The 23278-nt window shown below is 36.9% G+C and overlaps 1 protein-coding gene across 2 annotated transcripts in view; it reads right to left on the bottom strand.

Annotated features, from left to right (window-relative positions):
• Positions 1 to 23278, bottom strand: part of TMTC2 (transmembrane O-mannosyltransferase targeting cadherins 2) — a 388282-nt gene that overhangs the window by 64691 nt on the left and 300313 nt on the right. For both annotated transcript variants that reach the window (XM_046646810.1, XM_046646811.1), the window contains exon 10: positions 11329 to 11443. In XM_046646810.1, coding sequence (XP_046502766.1) covers positions 11329 to 11443 — 115 coding nt within the window. The remainder of the gene's footprint in view (positions 1 to 11328; positions 11444 to 23278) is intronic.

Below are 23278 nucleotides of genomic sequence, written 5' to 3' on the forward strand. Positions count from 1 at the left end.
TTGGGGTCCTACAGTTAAAATGGAGTAGCACTCTCTTGAAACTGTGATGGTAAGAAGATTTTGAGGTGAGAAGATGGCAGAGAGGTCGGGAATAAAGAGGAGAAACAAAAATTAACTTTCTCAATTAGAAAACCACATTCAAGTTTTAAAAGAGAAGGATAACTAGCCATACCTATAAAATTGAATTTGCACTTTGGTCAAGCCAAATAAAAACTATAAAGACATACCCCATGTAACCACATAAATTATAGCAATAACTGAAGATAACATCTCTCTTGAGAGCAGAACATATTTTTTTTGTAATTTTTAAAGGAAAAATAATTAGAAACACTGCAATTTTTAATGGGGTTATAGAGAAAGTAAAAACCCTTGACCTAAGGCTCTACTGGACTCTTGACATGTTACAACGTGCTGTTGCAATTTATATTCTCATAAATGTTGAAGTTCAATTTCAATATGTGAAGAAAAGTACTTTAGTCTGGTATGAAACAGTAAAAATTCCCTTGCTAGGGTATTTAATGAAGGTTTCCTCCACCGAATTATAGAATCACTTTGGTTCAGATTCATTTGGAAATATGAACCAGAATTCATTTAGGTCATGCCCTGGAAGGCTTTTCTCCAGAGGAAAATAAAAGGCATGGAGGTAGGAAATTAGAGTAACTTAATACTACAAAGAAGTAAGTTACTTTGAAGAAAAATCAACCAATAGATGTCTAACACGGAAAGTATAGCTACCATTAATATTCATCTTTATGGACATTCAAATTCATGAGGTAGATAAGGGTCAAAAGAGAAACTGAGGAATTCACTAGATGAAATGCTTTAAAAATAATAATCATCACAATTGGAAAGAGGTTTCCCCCCTCAAAAATGGTTACTAGTTTTTAAAGTCTTCATTGTCTTCAAAGGTTTAATTTCTAAAGGAAATATCTAGTTTAGAAGACTTAGTTTCTTAAGCTAGAAGTAGAAGTGATGATATTCTAATAAAAAAGGAAAAAAAAGGAATTTATTAGATTTGTTATGTAATTTGAAAATTAGTTTTCACTCTAGGTCTTTGCTTCTAATATTAAATGGTCTTTACTAACTACCAACCAGCAAGCATTTATGGCATACTATAGGGAACACAGTACGTCATTTCTACCCAGTGAATGTTCATTCATATCCTTGTTTTACTCTCTAGACAGAAGAGAAAAGAGGAACTGTCCAATGTCCACTTTACAGCATATGCTATATTTCATACTCCCTTCTGCAAGAAGCATCCTGGGAGTGCTTAATAAATCTTGATTGCAAAGATGACAATCATTAATCAATATTGGAAAACTGAGGAAATTAGCAATATCATGCCAGTTGCTTAGGGGATTCTACTAAATATTGTCAAGAACCTCAACCACTGTATTGTCAGAGACTGATAGCAGGACTCAGGTTCCCAGGACTATTAGGATTGAAGTATTTAAAGCAGCTGAGAAAATACACTTTTTCTGAATACCCACACTCTTTGTTTCTTTACTATTTCTCTTCCAGGAGGGAAAATTTCTAAATCATCTATCTATGTATCACTTAAAAAATACCAGGAATTTATCATTCCATTCCAGTTACACACCACCATAAAGGAACTGCTACCATTAACCACATTTTAAAGATGATTAAAATGAGGCTTAGAGGGCTGGCCTGGTGGTGTTGTGGTTAAGTTCGCACGCTCTACTTTGGCAGCTGGTGTTTGGATTCTGGGTGTGGACCTACTACACACTGCTCACTAAGCCATGCTGTGGCAGTGTCCCACATACAAAATAGAGGAAGACTGGCACAGATGTTAGCTCAGGGACAATCTTCCTCAAGCAAAAAGAGGAAGATTGGCAACAGATGTTAGCTCAGGGCTAATCTTCCTCACCAAAAACAAAAGAACACAAAGAACGTGGGACTTATAGAAGTTCATAATTCCCTAGGGTTATATAGCTGGTAAGTGGTTGAGCTGGGAGTCAAGGACTCTACAGCTAAATATCTGAACCACAGGATAATGCTGAAAGCTTTGTACATCAAGATGTAGCAGAATGATATATGACACACTGTTCCATGGCAGACGACCATAATTCCTACATCAAATGCTAAGAAAGGAAGAAAACATGCTTTTGATTATGCTTAAAAACCATGATTTAAATGTAAGAGATGAGATTTGAAAGGGGAGAATAGGGAGAACATTTGCAATTACAGGTTTTACTTCCTGCCCAACTCTGTCTCCCAAACTGATAGAAGTGAACTTCACCAGCCCAAATTGCAGAGGACAGTTTTAAGAAGAGACAGAGTGAAATGCACTGTTGTGTTTTGCCCCACATACCTCACTCTCTCCCCAAAAGGGAGGAAGGGGAGGAACTCAGGGAAAAGGTAAAGAAATAGGAAATGAGGAAAAGCAAGAACATTGCTAGATACTCAGTTTCTTATCCCTACTATCTCCCATAGTTATGGGGGGCGGGTCACAATCAGATATGGAGGGAAAACGTAAGTTTCCCTTGTGTCCACATGGAAGACTCAGTAGGTGGGTAAAGGGGGAAGCAGTTGGCTCTGCCAAGAGATCTCCCAGGTCAGATGTAGATGACCTGGTGTTTTGGCCACAACACACTTCACAAAGCTAGGAATGAGATTGTGAGTAAGAAAAATCACTCCTACCAGGAAGCTACACTGGGCTAGATGGGCAACTGCTCCCATCTCGCCTGTCACCCTAAGAGTCAACATTAAGTTTATGTCCCACATCTAGAGAATAAAGATTCAGTCACTATGCCAACAACAGACTTACCCACTGGAGACTCAAATGGAGGCTCCTTTCTCATTATCAACTTCTGCCCATCATATATGTTGAGCCCTCCCCCTTTGTACGTTACCTGTGGCGTCTCAGGGCCAGGGAAGGTAAGGAAATAGAAAAAGCCTAGATCATATTTGTAAACTGGACTAGGAAGTAAACCTTGAATTCCCAAGAAATCACTGGATTGGGTTGATTATATTTTAAAGGTTTTTAAATTCAGTTCTTCTGCCATAAGTGAAAAGGTTCGCTCAGAGTAAAAACAAATAGTAACAAAGGTCACAAACAAACACCTTTATTTGATTATAGAATTCTACTTTTGCACGTGGGACTATGAAACTTACATTTGTTAAAAAGTACAGAAATATATTTCATAGGTCTATTTCTTCTCTCTGGTATTATTTTATGATAGAAAAGTATCTTTTGGAACACAGGTTTATGGCCCAATATTATTACGAGAAAAGATGTATAAAAGAAATTTGAGAATCAATTATGTTATGAAATAACTTAATATACCCTGTGAAATGTGTGAGGAGAATCTGATGAAAAGGATCACTTATAATTATCTACGTTTTTATGTATTCTGTGAGAATTATAAAACTAAAAGTTGCTAAATTTAAAATTACTTCCCTGAAAATGTAAAAAGTAAAAACTCTAGTAGCATTTAGAAGACTCTCTTTAACTACAATGATTAACACTTGTGAACTGCTAATTTTGAATTAAAAATGATTTACTATGGATAATAAACATTGTTTGACTTATACAAAAGATAATGATATTTTATTAAAGTCTTGGTGATTATTTTCAAGGATGACTTAGGAGTATTTTTTTTTTTTTTTTTTACTAGAGAGTTGTTTGTGCCTGTATCATGAAAGTAGAATGAAATCGTAGCTGAGTTTTCCTGGGTTCTTTCCAACTGCTAAACTGACACTCAGTTTTAAGTTACTCAAAGCAGCACTAAATTTTAATTCTAGTTGCTAAGTTGTACAGCAAGAATAGAAGCAGAATTGAAATAAATGAGGACATAAAAATGTACGGAAAATCTTAAAATAGCAAAACCAGAGTCACACACATGTAAAAACAATGAAGCAGAAAAGGTCCTTGTAATGAAACCTCTGGAAAAATTGTTTATGATCATCAAGCCTTCTTAAATGAAAACACCTTCTCTGTCAAGACATCGAAAATGGCTTCATGACCCGTAGATATATGTCTCAGTTCCAAACATAAAGGATGGAGCGATAAGGCAGAAATTTGTCAATAACAGAGGAAAAGACTATGCTGCTGGTGTAATTTCACAAAAGATTCCTCTGAGTGAGAAATTTCTTGATGCCCCATGAGAGTTTGAGCCCCTTCCTTCATGGCCTCAAATCTTTCAGGGCTGCTAAGGACAGGTTAAGCATATATCTGGAAAGATTACATAATGAAATACACTGGAAAAATTAAATGGGAAGAAACGTGTATTGGCAATGTCATCTATAATATTCATATATAATAAATTACTACTTGTGTTCAAAGTGTAATGCTTGGGTAGGGAGAAGGATATGGGAGGGGTGAAAAGATGAAAGGCAAGGTAGAATTTGTTTGCAGGGGTGGTCCAAGAACCAACATCACAGGCACCACTTAGGACTTGTTAGAAGTGTAACACCTCAGGCATCACCTAAACGTACCAAGTCAGAATATGCATTTTAACAATGTCCCCAGGTGATTCTCAAGCACAGTAATGTTGGAGAAGCACTGGTTTGGAAGATGCCTACCTTCAACCTCATCTGCCACTCCTCTTTGCTTTAAAGATCTTACAGTCCATTACAACCTGGTTGAAATAAGCCCCCCGTTTGGATTTTTTTTCACTTTTTATTAAGATTATGATAGTTTACAACTTTGTGAAATTTCAGTTGTACATTATTGTCAGTCATGTTGTAGGTGCTCCACTTCATCCTTTGTGCCCTCCCCCCACGCCCCCTTTTCCCTAGTAACCACCAATCAGTTCTCTTGGTCTACATGTTTATCTTCCACCTATGAGTGGAGTTGTACAGAGTTCGTCTTTCTCTATCTGGCTTATTTCACTTAACATAATTCCCTCAAGGTCCATCATGTTGTTGTGAATGAGACTATTTTATCCTTTTTTATGGCTGAGTGGTATTCCATTGTATATATACACCATAACTTCTTTATCCAATCATCAGTTGCTGGGCACTTAGGTTGCTTCCACGTCTTGGCTATTGTGAATAATGCTGCGATGAACATAGAGGTGCATGGGACTTTTGGAATTGCTGATTTCAGGCTCTTAGGATAGATACCCAGTAGTGGGATGGCTGGGTCATACGGTATTTCTATTTTTAATTTTTTGAGAAATCTCCATACTGTTTTCCATAGTGGCTTCACCAGTTTGCATTCCCACCCACAGTGTATGAAGGTTCCTTTTTCTCCACAACCTCTCCAACATTTGTCCCTTTTTGTTTTGGTTATTTTTGCCATTCTAACAGGTGTACGGTGATATGAAATAAGCCCTTCTTGACCAAAAGTTGGCAGTAAAGTACAATCTATAAGTGGAAAATCCCATGACTTTTTGAGTTGTCTTTGGTAATTTTGGAAGTGTTAAAGAAGAAAGTTTATGACCTAGAGGGCCTTGGATATAAATATATCTCCAACATCTGACTATATGTGTGTGTGTAGTGCCCAATAGGCTTCAAGAAAATAATCGGATTCTGTTCCCTTCTGACTTACGAATTTCCATTTTATGTCACTTCCAGTGGCACTTTAAAGAAATTGAGTAGAGAAATGTAAGATAACAATTCTTTCTCATATATTCACTCTGCTCTAGAAGTTAGGGAAACAATGAGGACCAGTTGGTACAGCACAGCTTTGCTTTCCTAGAAAGCAGTGACAACTTGGGCCCTTAGGCCTAGAAGAAAGGTAAGTACACACCTATCTCACTGTAAGTGTGTCCGTTGTCAGACACTACACCATGATGGTATTTCTAAACACTTAGCACCCCTTTGAGAGTACAAACTTTGAGTTCTCTCTCATGACTATAAATTTACTTCTAAAATTAACCACAAAGGGATAATTTAATAATATTGGAAGGGTCTTACAATTTAGGGTTTACACATTTGATAACCTGTCTAGAAATCCATTCTTCACCAAGAAATTCAAGAATCACAGCCTCTAGGTAGTCACCCAGTTATAAAGACACGAGAGAGCCGATGAGACAGTGAAACAGTATTACAGTTGGCCAGAATACACTCAGTTTAAACACCAGCTTTCCCAATTGTGGGAAATAGCGACTCTCTTGGAGCCTTAGTGTCTTCATCTATAAAAGGGGAACATTAGTGTCTATTTCACATATGTGCAATTATAACTAAGAGGGTGACAGATGTAAAATGCAAAATACAGTGCCAGGCAGACAGGAGATATTTGAATAAAAGCTACGTTTGTTCCTCGCTTATCCTATAAATGGATTTAAAAAAAAAACTTTCCACCAGGGCCCATGAACACTGAGAATCAGGTAGTTTGTTCTTACCGCCTCTAAACCTCCTCTCAGGTATTAACGATCTTCGTGCTCTTTCTAGTTTCCGGTTCTGCGAGAACACTGACGAAATCCATTCATACAAAATGCTTCTCACAGAAAAACTGACTCAATACTTTCCTCTCACAACTCTACAGACATAACTCTACTGAGTTCTAGCATTTTAAATTCCTGTGATATTATCTGTTGATGATAACCAACTGATTTTTTTAATGCTCTCATCTGGAAGCATCCAGTACTTTTTCCATTTTATTTGAAATACCAAAAATGTCTACACATATAGTTAACATCCATTATGTGAGGCCACTCAACATCTGTGATCATGCTCTCTATAAATATATTTGGTAATTAGCCACAATGTGGATCCCACCTTCCCAAGCAAGGTAGAAGCCAGAAATTCCCTCATCTAGCAACTTTGTTCCAACCAAGTTTCCAGCACATGACTCAGGTTCCACCAATCAAGTGCAACCTCAAGAGAATCAAAGTCAGAAGGAAGCATAATGGGGAGGCAGCTGTGCCCAGAAGAATCATTTTCTAATGAACATGGCGCTTGCTCTGCTTGGTTCCTTGTGGGTGAAGGTGGCGGTCCTCTGGACAGTAAAAGCTGCTGAGCCCCAAGGAAAGCTAGGTGGTGGGGTATTATTTCTGGCTGTGTGGAGTGCTCTCAAGCTCATGGGACAGTCTGTGGGCTGCAGAATATTCTTTAATAAATCCTGTTTCTGCTTAAACTTGCCACAGTGGATTCTTTAGTTTGCAACTAAAAACTGTAACCCACACATGAAGACAAGTTTAGGAGCAGATCTATTTTCATTAATTTTGCTTTCAGTATAATGACTGAGGGTCTTCATCCTATCTGGGAAATTTTCTCTATTTGTTGATAGTTGCTTCTCTGCTATATGCTCTCCTTCAGAAATTTTCTATTTATAACACTTATATATACAAAAACAAAACTATACATATGTATATATGCTATATATAACTCCATACATATATATAGCATATAATTATACATGTTTATATATACAGACAAATAAAACCACATATCTAAATATATATGCTATATATGTATATGCAACTATATATACACACTTGTATACTATATATAATTATACAAACATATAATTATAAGTTTGTGTATAGTTCTCAACCGATCCTCCAATCTTTTATCATTTCAATCATCATCTTCATGTCTTTAGTATTTTTCATTAAGTTCTGGGAAAATATCTATAACTCCTATTTAAATTATCAGTTTATTAATTTTACATGGCCTCCATTGCAGTTACAAACTCAGAGATCCTATTAATCTCTTAGTAATCTTTTCGGATGTTACATTGTTCCTCTTTCCAACTACCTATTTTATTTTCACAGGCACATTCTGTATCAGTTAGGATAGGTTAGGTTACCCTGTGGTAAAAAAAAAAACCAAAAAACAAAAAAACACATCCTAAATCTCAATGAATTAAGACAACAAAGTTTATTTTGCACTCATTCAACCTATCCAGTGCAGATGAGAAAGGAGGTCTATCTCCCTTTGGTCATTTCAAGATCCATTTCCACAATTTCCAAGTCAGAAAAAGGGAAGACCACTGACTCTAACAGCTTTGGCTCAAAAGTGATATACACACATTCACACACATATGTCGACCCAAATAAGACTCATGAAGGCCTTCATCTTGGAAGAGGGCAGGCAAGTGCAATCTTACTGTGTTTCTCAGAGTGGAAGGCCAAACATATTTGGTGAAGAGCAGTAATAGTTCCACACCACGTAGTGTTCTTGTGAACCACCTTGATAACAGGAATTAGAGATGTTCTAAGTGGCTCTTACATTTTTTTTTTAAAGATTTTATTTTTCCTTTTTTCCCCAAAGGCCCCCTGATGCATAGTTGTGTATTTTTAGTTGTGGGTCCTTCTAGTTGTGGCATGTGGGATGCCGCCTCAGCGTGGCTTGATGAGTGGTGCCATGTCCGTGACCAGGATTCGAACTGACGAAACCCTGGGCCCCCAAAGCAGAGCATGTGAACTTAACCACTTGGCCATGGGGCCGGCCCCGGCTCTTACATTTTTGATGTAAAGCTCACTGCTTCAGTGAGGGCCCTTTACATGGATACATCTGATTTGTCATCCTTATCTGAACTGTCAAATTGAAATCACATATTTCAAAACTTTCTATGTCTTTATTCTACTGAGACAGATCTTTTTCCATTACTGAGAGTTGAAATGGATTGTTAGAAATTTTTCAAATTTTAAGCCTCTTGAAATGTCCCAATAAGATAAAGATTTGCCCCTTGATGGTTGGCCTCAGGCTTTCAACTCTTCCAGTCTAGTCTCATCTAAATGGAATGAATTTTTTTTTTTTTTTTTTTTTTTTGCATTTGGAATGAGCAGTTTTTTCTTCATTAACGGATTCTTTGGGTCATTTCATTGGGAATTAGCCAAGAAAAGGGAAGTTAAATGAGTGTGCTCAAACCATATCTTGAACTACGACATTTCCTAAATTGCTGATTTTGGATATTAGGTCAACCATTAATCCAGCTAACCAAGACACAAGCAAGGAGACATCCGCCCTTTCCCTAACACTCAATTCATCATCAAACCATGCCAAGTTTGTTTCCTAAATATCTTGCAAAAGAACAGAGCTCTTGAGGAAAGAATTAATATCAAACTCAATTTACAACAACTTGGCATCCCCAGGGGAAATGTTATATATAACATTAAATAAGCAAAATCTTGATGGCTAGTCATTTTGATAAGGCTGCATTCAAGGGAAAACCAATAACTTTTCTTATTCCTTTCAGCAAATGAAGTCCTAAATGTCCTTGATTAATAAGGAAAGAGGTTGGTGTTCAGCTTGCACAGTAAACACTCAAGAAATACTTGAATTTGACAGAGCCAAAACCCAGAAACACTAAGTTAAAACATTCATGGGGACTGCCACCAAGTCGACTAGATATGGCCAGGCTGCTGTGGTCATACCTGCAATCAACATAGGAAGGCACTGACTGACTACAACTTAATGAGGAATGCAGGCTGCAGAAAGCTAGAGAGCAGGTTCTGAAAAATGAATCCTAAAGATTTCCACATCACCAATGTATAACAAAAACTTTCCACTGGTTTCTAGTACTACGGAAACTAAGGAAAAGTTATAAGCGATATATTTAACAAGGACATTTTTTTGTAATGTTCTTATAATGGATTTCCATTGGTAGATCTTGAATTTCAGACACTAATTTAATATGTAGCAAAATGCCTGTTAATGAAACATCTTATGATTAAGATGAATTAGCCTGTAGAAACTTGTGCATACCCATCCTTGCAAATGGCTTATTGTGACTAAAAGCATAGTGTTTTATTCATGAAGAATAAAAAGTCCTCTCCCTATATCAGCACCTAACCTTGTCATGCAAAGTAAGGTGTCTTAAAAATTATCCTTCCATCCAAGATTCTTGCAGATTGGCTACGGTTCATTTTATAAATATACCAATAGTCAATTCAATCCTGATTTCTGTTTGTAGATATCAGGTTTAGGAATGCTAAACATTAATGTGGAATGAGGGCATTCAACTGAAACCTTACATATACTCTTTCCTATCAAATAGACTTAGAATTTCTTATTTAAAATTTATAAAAAGACAAGTAGAAAGCCATTAACACACAGTTATAATAACAATCTCAAATTATAAATCCAAAGTAACCTACAAAACTTGGTTTAAATATTGGTTCCTGAAGGTCAGAGGTAGGCAGAGTGTGTGGTTACAAAAGGACAACACAAGGGATGCTTACGGTCATGGGAATAGTGTGTGTTTTGCCTGTAGTGACGGATACACAAACCTATACATGTGATAAAAGTGCTTAGCGCGAAATACACATGCTCATTCAACACACACACACACGGGGACAAACAAAACTGGGGAAACCCAATAAGACCAGTGGGCCGCAACAACGTCAATATCCTGGTTTTGATATTGCATGATAGTTCTACAAGATACTACCTTTGGGGAAATTGGATAACGGTACAGGAGACCTCCGTATTCTTTCTTACAACTGCATGCAAATCTACAGTGACCTCAAAATAAAAAGTTAAAAAAAAGTTCCTCTACTTTTCTCAAAAGTCTATGTTTTAAAACCATCCAAATGTGAACCAATTCCTCTATTTCTCTTCCTTTGTAAGAGTAATCTACATAATTACAAACCTATTCCTACAAGCCAAGCCCAGAGCCCATGGTGTGGATGTCACCTAAGGAAGCATTTTGGTAGAGATTTAATAGAGTGAAATTCAGATAAGAGTATGGGAGAAGGGGTACACATATTGCTAAAAGAACAAATAACGCTTTTTAAACAACTGTATAAACCATTTAAATTTCTTAAAAACATCCTCCTTTAACCTAAAACACCACTCATGGATGCACTGACTTTTATATTCATAACAAAAATTGTTGATCGGCCTTTTATTTGTTTTGCTATTACTGCAATTAGCCTTCCTAATAATCTTTCCGAAAATAGAAGTTATGAAGGTCTAAAAAACATTGTTTCAATACACACAGCAACAGTGCTAATTATAGGGCCATTTTGAGAATTTGATAGGCCCTAAGTACATTAGTATTTGATAACTCTTTCTACTACCAAATGTAATAAAATGTATCCACATGCACATTCAATATAATTAATATAAAAACACAAATATTGAGATGCAGTTGATTGACATAATGTTTTGTTTTGGAGACATTTAATTAGACAGTTATTAATTTTAATTTTGCAATTTTCTTTTTGTATCTTATGGCCAATAATTTTTGAAGGGAAGGGCAAAGGGGTCTCAATAATTTTCAAAGTGCCCTACATACTGTGAACATAAACTAGAACGGCTAAAATAGTCCTGACTGATTTTAGCATGGTTAGGCAGCAGAATTCACCTTAAGAAGGTGGAATTAGGTGATACAGTCGGGTAGTCAGTGTAATTACTTGCTTTCCCAAAGCCACAAAGTTGTTCTTTGAAGGTGCAACAGCAAAAACAAACCTGAGCATGTGGGCAGCATTGAAGACCACATCAAACTCCGTGCTGTCCAGTTCAGCTGCTTTTTTTGCCATCTCGGCTGCTTCTATGAGGCGAGCTTCTTCTAGAAGAAATTGACCTGCAAAGTGTGAAAGCAAGTGAGCGTCAACTTGGAAAATAATAATCCCGTGGAACAATTAAAGCTGCTGTAGAGAAAAATATAAGAACACTGGTAAAGGTGATACGAAGCTAAGATTTATGTGATTTAAGTAAGACTAAAATTACTGAAAGAACATAGAAAGGTTGGTTTAACATTAACTCATTCTTATTAGATTGACTAATAAATGTGGAAGAAATATTACCAAGTTCAGATTTTTGAGATTACTTTCAGGTCAGGTTTGCAAGGTTAGAATCATTACAGATAGAGCCACACAACTCTTTAAAATTGTACCTAAAGAATTGTTATATCATGTTATCCCAGACTCATATTGCAATTTAGGCAAAGAAAACAACATAAAAGTTGGGCTCCATTTTAAATTGTAAATATGCAAACAGAGAGAATAGGTTGTTTTTCTACAGCTATGGATTTATTAACAGTAAAAGTAACGATGGGAAGCCTTATCTGATATGGATATTTAAATGAAAACCAAATCAAGGGATAACGGAGATATGTAGAAACCATCCATGCAATTGACAGGCTTATAGAGTTGTGGTCTAATGATTATTTCTTTTTGCTTTGGGTTTCCTGTTTGCTTAAAGTTCAAGACTTTAACAACATGAAAAACAATTACAAAATGATTTGCAAGTCCTGAGCTGCACACAGAAACAGAAAAACTTTCAAAATTGTAAATCCTCCCTGGCGACTGTCGGAGGAGCCCATTGCTTACTAGCTTATCTCTAACCCAAAAGGATCAGTTCTTAAAATACAAGGGGAAATGTTCTGTTTTAAGGATTTATAATAAACCACAGCTACTGCTTATACTTAAGCATCTCTCAACTTCAATTGGTAAAGAATGGTGAGTAAAGATAAGCCTAGGATTTCAAACCTACTTTTTTTAAAAAGAAGTGACAAAGTTTTAAGACCAGGTCTTGGAGACCCCTTAACTGTTTCCAAAGATTGTTTTACATCTCTTTCTTAGTTTGGCACTTATTCTGTGCCTTTCTCATCTCCCAAAACAAACATAATTGTTGGGTCAGAAAATTATTAAGAAAATACAATAGAAAAACACATTACTTATGAAATTAATGTATATGCTAGCTCTATAAATATGTTGATATGGATTCAATTTAAACTATATGTGGTTTTTAAAAGTAAAAGAAGAATTAGACAATCTGTGGCATTCTGAATAATTAATATGTCCTCATATATATCTTAGCAAAACATACCATGCTAAACCCATTCTTCAGTTAGTTAATGCTTTCCACAGATTGTTTTTTAATTAAAACACAATATTAATTGCTACCTGTCTTCAAAGCATGATATTTACCTAGATAAATGCATTAATAAATATATTACTTAAATGATATTTAAACAAAGGATAATATAGGAATTTATTAATGGTTCTTTTTCCTTTCTAGGCAGCTATTATGGCTAAAATTATTCTGTATTAATAGTTAGGAAAATGCAACAATTAATTAAATAATGAAGGTTATTTTCTTAAAATTCATTACTCCAGACTGTAGAGTGAAAAGGAGATATATTAGCTTTGGTAAAAAAAAAAAAAAGAGAGAAAGAGAAAAAAAGGAGGTGATACCTATACTGTCCACATAGAAACAGAGAGAAACAGTGACAAGAAGTCTGTGTGACAAAGAGAATGATATTGATTGGCATAAGAGGTCAGTTTATATGCAATGCCCCAGGGCAAAGTCTTTCAAGCTTTGTTAATGCTAACAAATGCTAAATACATCTTTAATGTTCAACAACAAAATTTAGTAACATTAACTAATTGTGCAAAATCAAATATACATTTTTTATCATAATTTAAAAACATTTCTTATGCTTTAAGTAAGCTTTGCCATGCAACATGCACTTTGTAAACAGCTTGCAAGATCCCAAAACTACATGAAACACATAATTTCTAGTACTGTAAACGGTGACAGAAAAAATTCCCTTATGATCATTTTATTACAGAATTTATTCATCATATTAATGTTCAGAAAAACAATACCACAACACATTCGTTAATTATTTGCATAATTCCCCCCATTCTGTACTTGACAGGTCATCTATCTCAAGAGTCCGGCACGACTGTTCTACTGTGATAAAGGCAGAAAATATTATGAGTACGAATAGTTTGGTTTCTTTTTTTTTAACTGAATTTGAAAATTTGAACCCACTGAAAGTAAATTATTATTCTGCTATGTTATACAATGATTGTTTGTGTGAAATATACCCCAGAATTGATGAAAAATAGGGCAATAAGCATTTAAAATACATAGAACCCATATAAAAAGGGAAAAAAGACATACTAGGTTTCTTTTTAATAACCATCCAAAGAACCTAGATTAATAGATTATTGGGGGAATAAGAAGGAACAAAATTTGCCCTTACTCCTTCTGGAACACTACCTCATTCACGTCTCTTGCACCAGCTTCATCTATCACTGCCCCCACCAGACGCAGGCTGCAGCCTCTGTGAACTACTCGCACTTCCCTCAGTCTAACCTGCTGCTCCACATCTTTAGTTGTCCTGCATTTTGGGCCTGTAAGCTTTCTCTGCCTTGTCCCACCCAAATCTCCAGTCTTATCTTGCCTACCTACTGTAACTGGATATCTTTCATTTTTATGCCCTAAAACATTTCCTTCTCAGTGAATCCATCTTTGACCACTTTCCAATAGCATGAGAATTGCTTCTGATTTAAATTCACTGTAATATAATTTAGCATCTAAACCAGAGTACTTAAAAGAGTAAAAGGGAAAGGTATTATTAATTAGGCTGGAGCAAAGCGCTATAGACTAGAATTGTCCCAACATGAGCAAGCCACTTAGAGCATATGTGACGCTCAATCCTCTCATCTTTATCACTATTGGGAGGTGAACCATTTTACACAATAAGGCATTGAACCACTGCTAGGAAAAGTGATCAATAGTGGCAAGGGACACAGGTGCTCTTCACTGTTGTGCCCAGCAACGCTGAGCCAGATCCTGAGGCTCGGTGGGTACTGGGGCTCTGAGAGGGAGGGGAGGCTACAAGATGGAGCCAAGACACCACAGGGAGTGAAGAGGGTTAGAAAAGGGAAGCAAGAAAACCTGAGGAAGGCAGGCACTTCAAGGAGTCCATCCACACTGGTGGATTCTGCAAGGCCTGAAAAGTTACCTTCCTCAGCGGTTGTCAAGCTTTAGTGCACAGCAGAATCACCAGGAGGACTGAACAGAACAGAGAGCTAGGCCCCATCTCCAGAGTTTCAAATTCAGTGGGTCTGAGGCAGAGCCCATGATCTGCATTGTTAACAACTTCCTAGCTGATGCTGATGCTGCTAGTCCAGTGCTCACAGTTTGAAAACCAGTGTCTTAGGGGAAGAACAAAATGTTTTGCATCATACTCTGAACTCCATGTCCAGAATTAGCCACCAGTTAGACTGAGCTCTTTTGGTTAATCAACTATATGCGGCATGCCCTCCCCCATAGATAGGCATAATGACCAGGTTACAAACATGTGTAGATAGAAAGATACACCTGTATGAATAAGACATACTCATTAAACATGTTTACTCTTTCAAACTCTTAAAGTAAGGAGATTTAAGAGTTCTATCCCTCCTATGCAGAACAGATTTCTGAGAAATCACTTCTCTTTCACATACAGTAGACAAACACATTCTTTGTGTTTGGTAATTGAGTAGAATTTCAAATAAAGAAACCACAAAAATCTTAAGTAAAACATATTTTGTTCTCATGGGTGTATTGTGCTACCACACTTTATCATTATTTCTCTGGTTTGTAATTTGTCTTACCCAAGTTAATTATCATCATCTTATTTAATTGTTTCCAATCAAAGGAAGAAAACAAAATAAATCATAAAGAAAAGAAAAGACATTTGAGTAGGGAAAACCAGAAGAGGATATAAAACGAGGAAGCATTCTCTAGAGGTCCACATACAAAGATTGTAAGTCTTCCCACAGGCTAAAAGGCAAGAGGGAAAAAGCAGTCGACAGTTCTGGATTCAACTGTTTCAACATTAGAGCTACACCATTTCTTCTCTGGACATTTCTTTAACTCAACCATTTAAACTACTCGGTAGATTTTGACCAACATTTCAATACGAGAAGCCTGTGAAGATCAATCTTTCATTAATTCTCGGATTTAAAAAGCTGTCTGAAAGGGAGAAATCCATAAAAATGTAAGCTGGCCTTAGCCGTAGGCTCAAATACTGCTTTGTAAAAATTCTACATATAAATTCCCTAGATTAGTTGGGACTGACATTTCTTACTAAAATATTACGAAAAATTCACTCATGATCAATGCAAGTAAATTAAGGAGCTGAAACAATCTGTAATAGGTGTCACGATGATACTATTCTCTTTAGGAAAAGTCATTCATATGTAGCTTTAAAAAATGTTCAAAGGCAAATGAAAATCTTATTTATAAAAATAACAACTAGAACATAGCATTTGCATTAAAACAGTTCCCTTTGGAAAATGACATCAGATTATCAAAATGTATCCAGAATTGTCTTACTTCCTCTGATAGCACCCTGTCTCAAGCCATCATCTCACCCTGGATTACAGCAGTAACCTCCTAACTGGTCTCCATTCTTCTGCCCTTCACCCCACAGGGTGTTCTCAACACAGCAGGCAGAGTGATCCTGTTAAAATGGAAGTCAAATCTGGTCATTCCACAGCTGATTTAGGGAAAGTGAAAGTCATTACACTGGACTACACAGTCTGATATGACCAGCACGGGTTTCCCCCTCCCACTTTCCTGCCTCAGTTCTCTGACCTTATCTCCTTTGTCCTCTACCATTCTCCCCTTAGGTCACTTATTCAATCTATATTGGCTTATTGATATATGCTGTTCATCTAGCATATTGGAGGAACAAAAACTTCTGCTTCTGAGTCCTTTCATTTGCCATCCCTAGACCTAGAATGTTCTTCCCCCAGATGTCACAGTGGCTCACTTGCTTATTTCCTGGCACACTGTGAGGATTTAATAAATACAATAAATACAATAAATACGTGTTCAATGACAGGACTGAATTAACTAATCATATCCCTATGTAACTACTTGCTTCACCTTCAAGAGCAAGCTGGAATCTACCCAGCACAGGTCACCAGGCACTTGTCTACTCATATCCTCTCACCTTACAATGATTTTAGCAGACTGTAGTAAATGGCCACATATGCTGGGCACTTCATAATTTCCAAGGGTGTCATTTACAATTAAGTCTCTGTGTATGGTACCACCTGGACCTCATCAATATGGCAGCCCTGGTTTTAGAGCTGTGAATTTCCCTTGGAATACAACAAATAATCCAGACATCATCATATCTTCAAGGATATCTTAATTCCACAACAGTTTAAACTATGCAATTTGGCTAAAATCTATTATATTCCATTGTTTTGTGGAATCAGTTCAATAGTCTGGTAAAAGAAGAAACCATAGGTTAATGCATCCAATCCAAGACATGTAAATTGTGCCTAGTATACACAAGATCTGGCAATACCTGCAGTGGGGAATATACTAAGATAAATGCAACATTTCTAGTTGAGGAAGGAGGAGACTATGGAGATAGTTTAACCATAAAATGGGTATAAATTTGAAAAGGGAGGATGTAAGGTATCACAGGCTAAGTGCATCATTTCTGGATTGAGATGAATTTTTGTTTGGCTTTGTTTAACTTATAAATAGAGTAAAGGGCACATGTAAGGGTATCACTTGAATTTTTACAAAGCGGCTATGGCCATAGAGTCAGAAGCCAGATCATGAAAAAGAACATTACTAGCGCCCAGAAGCAAGTGTCTACACCTGAGGACTTTTTCAAAGCTTCAGATGATTGAACAGGGGAACAGTCACAGTGGAAGTATTAGGGCTGACTGGTTTTGGTGACATCTCCTGGTAACAAGAAAAGTGGGTAAAGGGGAGCTGAGGTCAGCTGTTCATGGGGTGTTTCTATTAGGGGAGGTGAGCAATGCCTTCCTGATAAAACAGGGTGGGTAACAGAGCAATGGTCAGGATTTAGACTAGCTGTTGAAAGGAGACGCTGTTAATGAGAGGCTACTTGTTAATGTATGCTAATTATGCCTGAGAGAAATAAAAACATGAAAAGGAATCTTCTCCTTTTGTTCTCTGAAGGGAGGCCTGAGTGTCTTTCTTCCTGAATATTCCTTGCATTTTAGGTATGCTCACACTCCTTAAAACCAATCTCTTTCCCCTTTCTTCTGTTTTGTTTCCTTGTGTTTTTGGCAGCCTAGGTTAATAAAAGCTCTGGTTTACCGAGGTAGACCCAATGAGGTAAATGGGCCATAGTTCCTGGCCAAGAAAACAGGTGGACAAAGAGAACAAGGAAATGACACCCAGGAGATGAATCTGGACTGCCTGCTTTCAGGTTGGGAGGCCCTGGATCTGTCCCTCAATGAATGTGAGATGAGAATTTGCCCTGAATTGGAGAGGTGGAATGAAGGTGTCTGGTGCAAAGGAGATTAGAGGAAGAGCAGGCCAGGGCTGGACTCAACTGGAAAGGAGGTCAGGAAGGCTAGCGTTGCTTTACTGCGCTTATTTCTTCTCTGACTCTTTCCAAAAGGGTTATGAGATGCCGGGAAAACCACTGAGGGAGTTATGAAGACTGTCAGATGCAGCGTGGGAATTAGAGGAGGGCAAGGAGGAGAAGAAAGGAGACTGGGGAGGAGTCGAAGAGGTGAGAGAGAGAAGGAGTGGGGGAAGGGCAAGGAGGGGGAAGCGACACAATCCCATGACAGGTTTAAGTAATGCGCAGATTCAACAGGGACCTTGCGCGCTTCATCAAGGAAAATAAGTTCATGCTAGGCTTCAGTCTGAGTCTTATCACCTTAGATGAAAAGACCTAACTAGATGAGGGGTGCAACCTAATCAAAGACATAGAGGTGAGCAGCCTCATTTTGTTCCAGGATTTTGTGAATTCTTAGACAAGGGAGTTGTAAGGAGAGAGATGAAGTAGAAAGAAGGACTCAAACATAGGTGTTGAAGTCACTAAAGAAAGAAGTGTGCCTCTGAGACTGAATTACAATGGGTGGTAACGAGAATGGAGAGACTCGGCTCAAGGAGTTCACAGCCTCTTCCCAAGAAGAGGGGAGTCTTCTCATTGTGCTCCCACACCATCCCAACGGGCTTTCCTGCGGGATTCACTTACAGATGTGTCTAGTGAGGCACAGAGAGGTTAATGGCAGGACACAGGAACTTTGGGAACAACGGCTTTAATGAAGTGGAAGGCAGAATGCAAACAAGAATCTCAAAGTGCAATCGCTAAATCAAAATAGCTAAGACTGGAGAAACGGTAACTCTTCTTTCTCTCTCCCTCTCTTTCCTGCCCCCCACCCCACTTCCCAATAACTTGTTACTTATAATCCTCGTTCTTCTTGCAAGTAATTATTCCCTTTCTGTCTGATATTTCTGTCTGCACACTGATAAAGATTTCCCCTTTCTCTTAATTCCTAGGTTTTTATTTTGTCTCCTTGTCCTCTAATTACTGTCCTTATTTATATATCTTATTCAAAATTTTTTCTATAGAACTCATTCACTCTCCAGGATATCAGTATGGTTTCTATCATAATTTAAAAATAATAAACGGCCCCTGTTGCAATTTACTGAGCATATATTACATGCTAGTTATTTTACAAAAGTGGAAATGAAGCCTCACAACTGGAGGCAGCAGCAAGCATCTCCAGACTAAGAAGTTGAGGAGCAGAGAGGCTAGGAGAAGGTAGAACATGCTCAAGGAGATAATCAGCAGTAGGGCTGGGCGAGCCTCATTCCAAATCCATGATCCACTGTCCAAAACCCACTGTACTCTCTCCTCCCTAATCCAAAGCTTAATTCAGTTCTTATCATCTTGCTTTTGTGGCTTCGTGAGTCTGGAACAAAGACAGGTTCAAAAGAATACATGTAAATTGTTGCTATGGTCTGAATGCTTGTGCCTCCCCTCCACTCATATGTGGAAATCCTAACCCCCATGGCAATGGTATTAGGAGGGGGGGTGTTTGGGAGGTGTTTAGGCCATGAGGGTGGAACCCTCATGATGGGGATTAGTGCCCTCATAAAAGAGGCCCCAGAGAGATCCCTCACTCCTTCCATCATGTAGAAGCGGGCCCTCACCTGACCATGCTGGCACCCTGATCTTGGATTTCCAGCCTCCAGAACCATGAGAAATAAATTTCTGTTGTTTATAAGACACCCAGTCTATGGTATTTTGTTACAGCAGCCTGCATTGACCAAGACAGTGGGTCAGAACTGATATCATCTTAGAATCTCAGAGGCATGGTAATCAGCATTCTACATGAGGAAATGTGAGCTCTGAGAGGTTAAGACACCTGCTTAAAGTGGCACAGCTAACAAGTGCCATTTGCATGACCATGATGCCACGCTTGGTGACACCTGATTATTACCATAATCAGTCAGTTTTTAAATGTTTTATGAAAGATGCTTATAAGACTCAAAGTATACACTATACAGTGTATAATACATTGACATATTACATACTTAAATATGTAAGAGTTTTAGTTTTACTGTGAAAACTAAAATTTTATATAAGGTGTATTTATATCTTTTAATTAGTATTTTGTATTGTTTCATAACAATACAAAGGTTCATAACAAAGGTTTGTGGAAATAACTTTCAAAAGGCCAGCAAGTAGTGGATACAAAAATAATAAATATTATGTGTACATAAAATTCTTAACCAATTCTCTTTTCTCAAAAGAAAATTCAAATAGAACTAAGAATGGAATGGTTATCATAAATGCATGAAATCCATAAAGATTTCTCCCTCTTACTTTCAGGTCCTTTATGTCTTCAGAATAAAGAGGAAAAAGTTGTCAGATGACCAAAGATTGCTCATCGTTTGATGAAGGTTGGACCTTAAATGAGTTGTCCATGTTTTACAAGATAAATAGAAATAGTCTTCTGCCTCTGAATGCCCCTAACGATAATAAAAGGTGAGTGATTCCCAACTTTCAGTGTATTGGATGCATATTGTATCACCTACCACTACAGCATCCACGGATGCAAAAGACCTGTTCATCTCTTATATTGACATGAGGGATGATGACAGTGCAGCATAGCAGTCAGGAACACCTTGGTTCTAACGCTGCCTCCACTATCACGGGTACTGAAAACTGGGGCAATTTACCTTACGGCTTGATGACTTCACTTTCCCCGTCTGTAAAGTGGAGACAATTAGGTAATCTCTCCACTTGGCTTTTGTGGGGATTAAAGAAGATGCTACAAGTGAATTTCTCAGGACACAAAAGTACTAAGTAAACATCTGTACTATTATATTTGACGAATTTGTCATGGAAATACGGCATTTAATAGAGAATTCAGGAAAGATGTCTATTTTTTTTTCCTTTCTCACTTAAATTTTATGTTTTAAATTTTACACGTTAAGTTCTGTTAAATAATTTTCGTATAATTATTTGGTTACTATAATAATTTTCCTGCTGTCTTCCTCCAAACTATCTGAACAATGGATTAAGATGCTTGTTCTTGCATATTTTATTGAAGTATATATTCCTTTATGAAGTAACATGTTCCTTAAAGAAAATGCAAAATAAATAGAAAACATTAAGCCTGCCAAAAAAAAAATTGGCCACAAAATTCCAAAAAGCTAAAACATCCAATCTTAACATTGCTTTGCTTTGCGTCTTTAAGGACATCGTTATGCTGAAGAATTTAATTGCTCTTCATGTACAATAACATAGGTAGGTATCTCCATTATATATTCTTCATAAATTTAACTTGACATAATATTTCATAACATTACAACATAACATACTTCTTAAGATATATTAGCAGGAGAAGAATTACTCAGAATAAATGCCAGAGCAGCTTAAGGGAACTCACTGTCATTTGAATTTGAATTTCTTTGATTTCTAATGAAATCTAATAAAAAGATGTTTACCTATCTTTTAAAACCTGTTGTATTTCCTCTTTTGGAAATTTTCATTCATACCCCTAGGTCTTTGTATTCTGCCTATTTTACTTGTAGCTTTACAAAGTTTCTTATGTCTTAAGTAGACATCTTTACTTTTTGATTTTACGCAAATTATTTTCTATCACTTTACTGTTTATTCTTTAACTGTATTCCTGTATTTTTGAAACACAATGATCCTTTAATTTTCCCTTTATTCTTTGCTTGTAAGCTTAGAGAATCCTTTCCTGTTTCTCCTCATTTTCTTCATGGGAAAATTTTAATTCTAACAGTCTTTGGAAAGTTTTTCACATAAAATACAAACAGATATGAAGATTAAATGATAAATTATTAGACGTATTGTAATAATAGAGAATTTTTTTTAAATCATAGGTAAAAAATGAAATAGTTTGGAACAACATTTAGAAAAATCGTACTCTATATATCTGTGAACTGCCTATGGGGTCGTTGGAGCAATAAAGGGACACTAAACACTGATATTTTAATAAAACATTTTGGTCTAGGGGTAGGCCTGGTGGTGTAGTGGTTATGTCCACATGCTCCACTTTGGTGGCCCAGGGTTTGAATGTTTGGTTCCCCAGTGCGGACCTAGCACAGCTTGTCAAGCCACACTGTGGTGGCATCCCACATACAAAATAGAGGAAGACTGGCACAGATGTTAGCTCAGCAACAATCTCCTCATATACACACATGAAAAATGTTTTGGTCTTAAGCAGTAAACATAATTGTAATCTCAATGCAATTTTCCAAGGACTCACCAACAATGTATTTTCATTTTTAATCAAAGAAATACCATTATTTAGTTCGTTATTTAATTTTTAAAATTACACTTGCAATTTCTGAAGTGATTCAAAATGAAATGTTACAACACAACTAACCTCAGTTCACCACTATCTTCTGATTAGTTCTAATTATGAATAATAAAAAATAACCACAGGCCTCTCACCAATTCAACCTCTTACATATTTTCAACCATCTTCTTTTAGTGTTCACTGATGAAAGATCAAACCTAATATTTTAACAATTTCCTCCAGTACCTACTTTTTAAAATGACATTTAGTAGTATTAACCCATCCTGGAGAAAAACTGACTACAATATTAACAATAGAAAGTTCTGGATTTAAAAGCTGAAAAAGCTGGACTTTTCAAGTTCTTCCCTCAACACATGTTGAAAATTTCTGAACCACAGAGTTACTTGAACATTCTGAACTTACATTATTTCAGCCAAATGTAGTTGGGATCCATTCCTACCTCACAGGGGTTAGATGATCAAAAAAGATCAGAGTCAAGAAAACACTGGGTAAAATGGTAAAGTGTTTCAAAAATGTAGTAAGACATTTTCAGGATTCTAAAATTGATATTAAAGCCAAATATTAACAATCTACGTAATTATACTTTAAGAAAATTCTACACTTCTCAATGAACGAACAAATGGACAAAGAGATTAGTGGTTACCAGAAGGGAAGGGGATTCGGGAGTGGGCATAAGGGGCACATACATATGGTGATTGACAAATAATAATGTACAACTGAAATTTCACAAAGTTACAAACTATTATGACTTCAGTACAATAAAATTCTACACTTCTCTGTGGGCCCAAGAGGAAGAAGAATAAAATGATTGATCCTCAGTATTAGAAATGATTTCATACTTGTCTATACGAGCCCTTTCCCCATTCCCAATGATTGGATTCTCTCTAATATCCTTATAAGTCTACACTTGAAAAATCTTCAATGGGCACTCGTTTCATAGCTGGCAGCTCTCATAATTTGGATGTTCCTGCTTCTATGGAGCCAGAATGTGTTTCTCATAGCTTCTAACTATGGTCCTAGTTCTGTCTCTGAACTATTCCCCAGAC

This window comes from Equus quagga, chromosome 19 (genome assembly GCF_021613505.1).
Source record: "Equus quagga isolate Etosha38 chromosome 19, UCLA_HA_Equagga_1.0, whole genome shotgun sequence".
Lineage (NCBI taxonomy): Eukaryota > Metazoa > Chordata > Mammalia > Perissodactyla > Equidae > Equus > Equus quagga.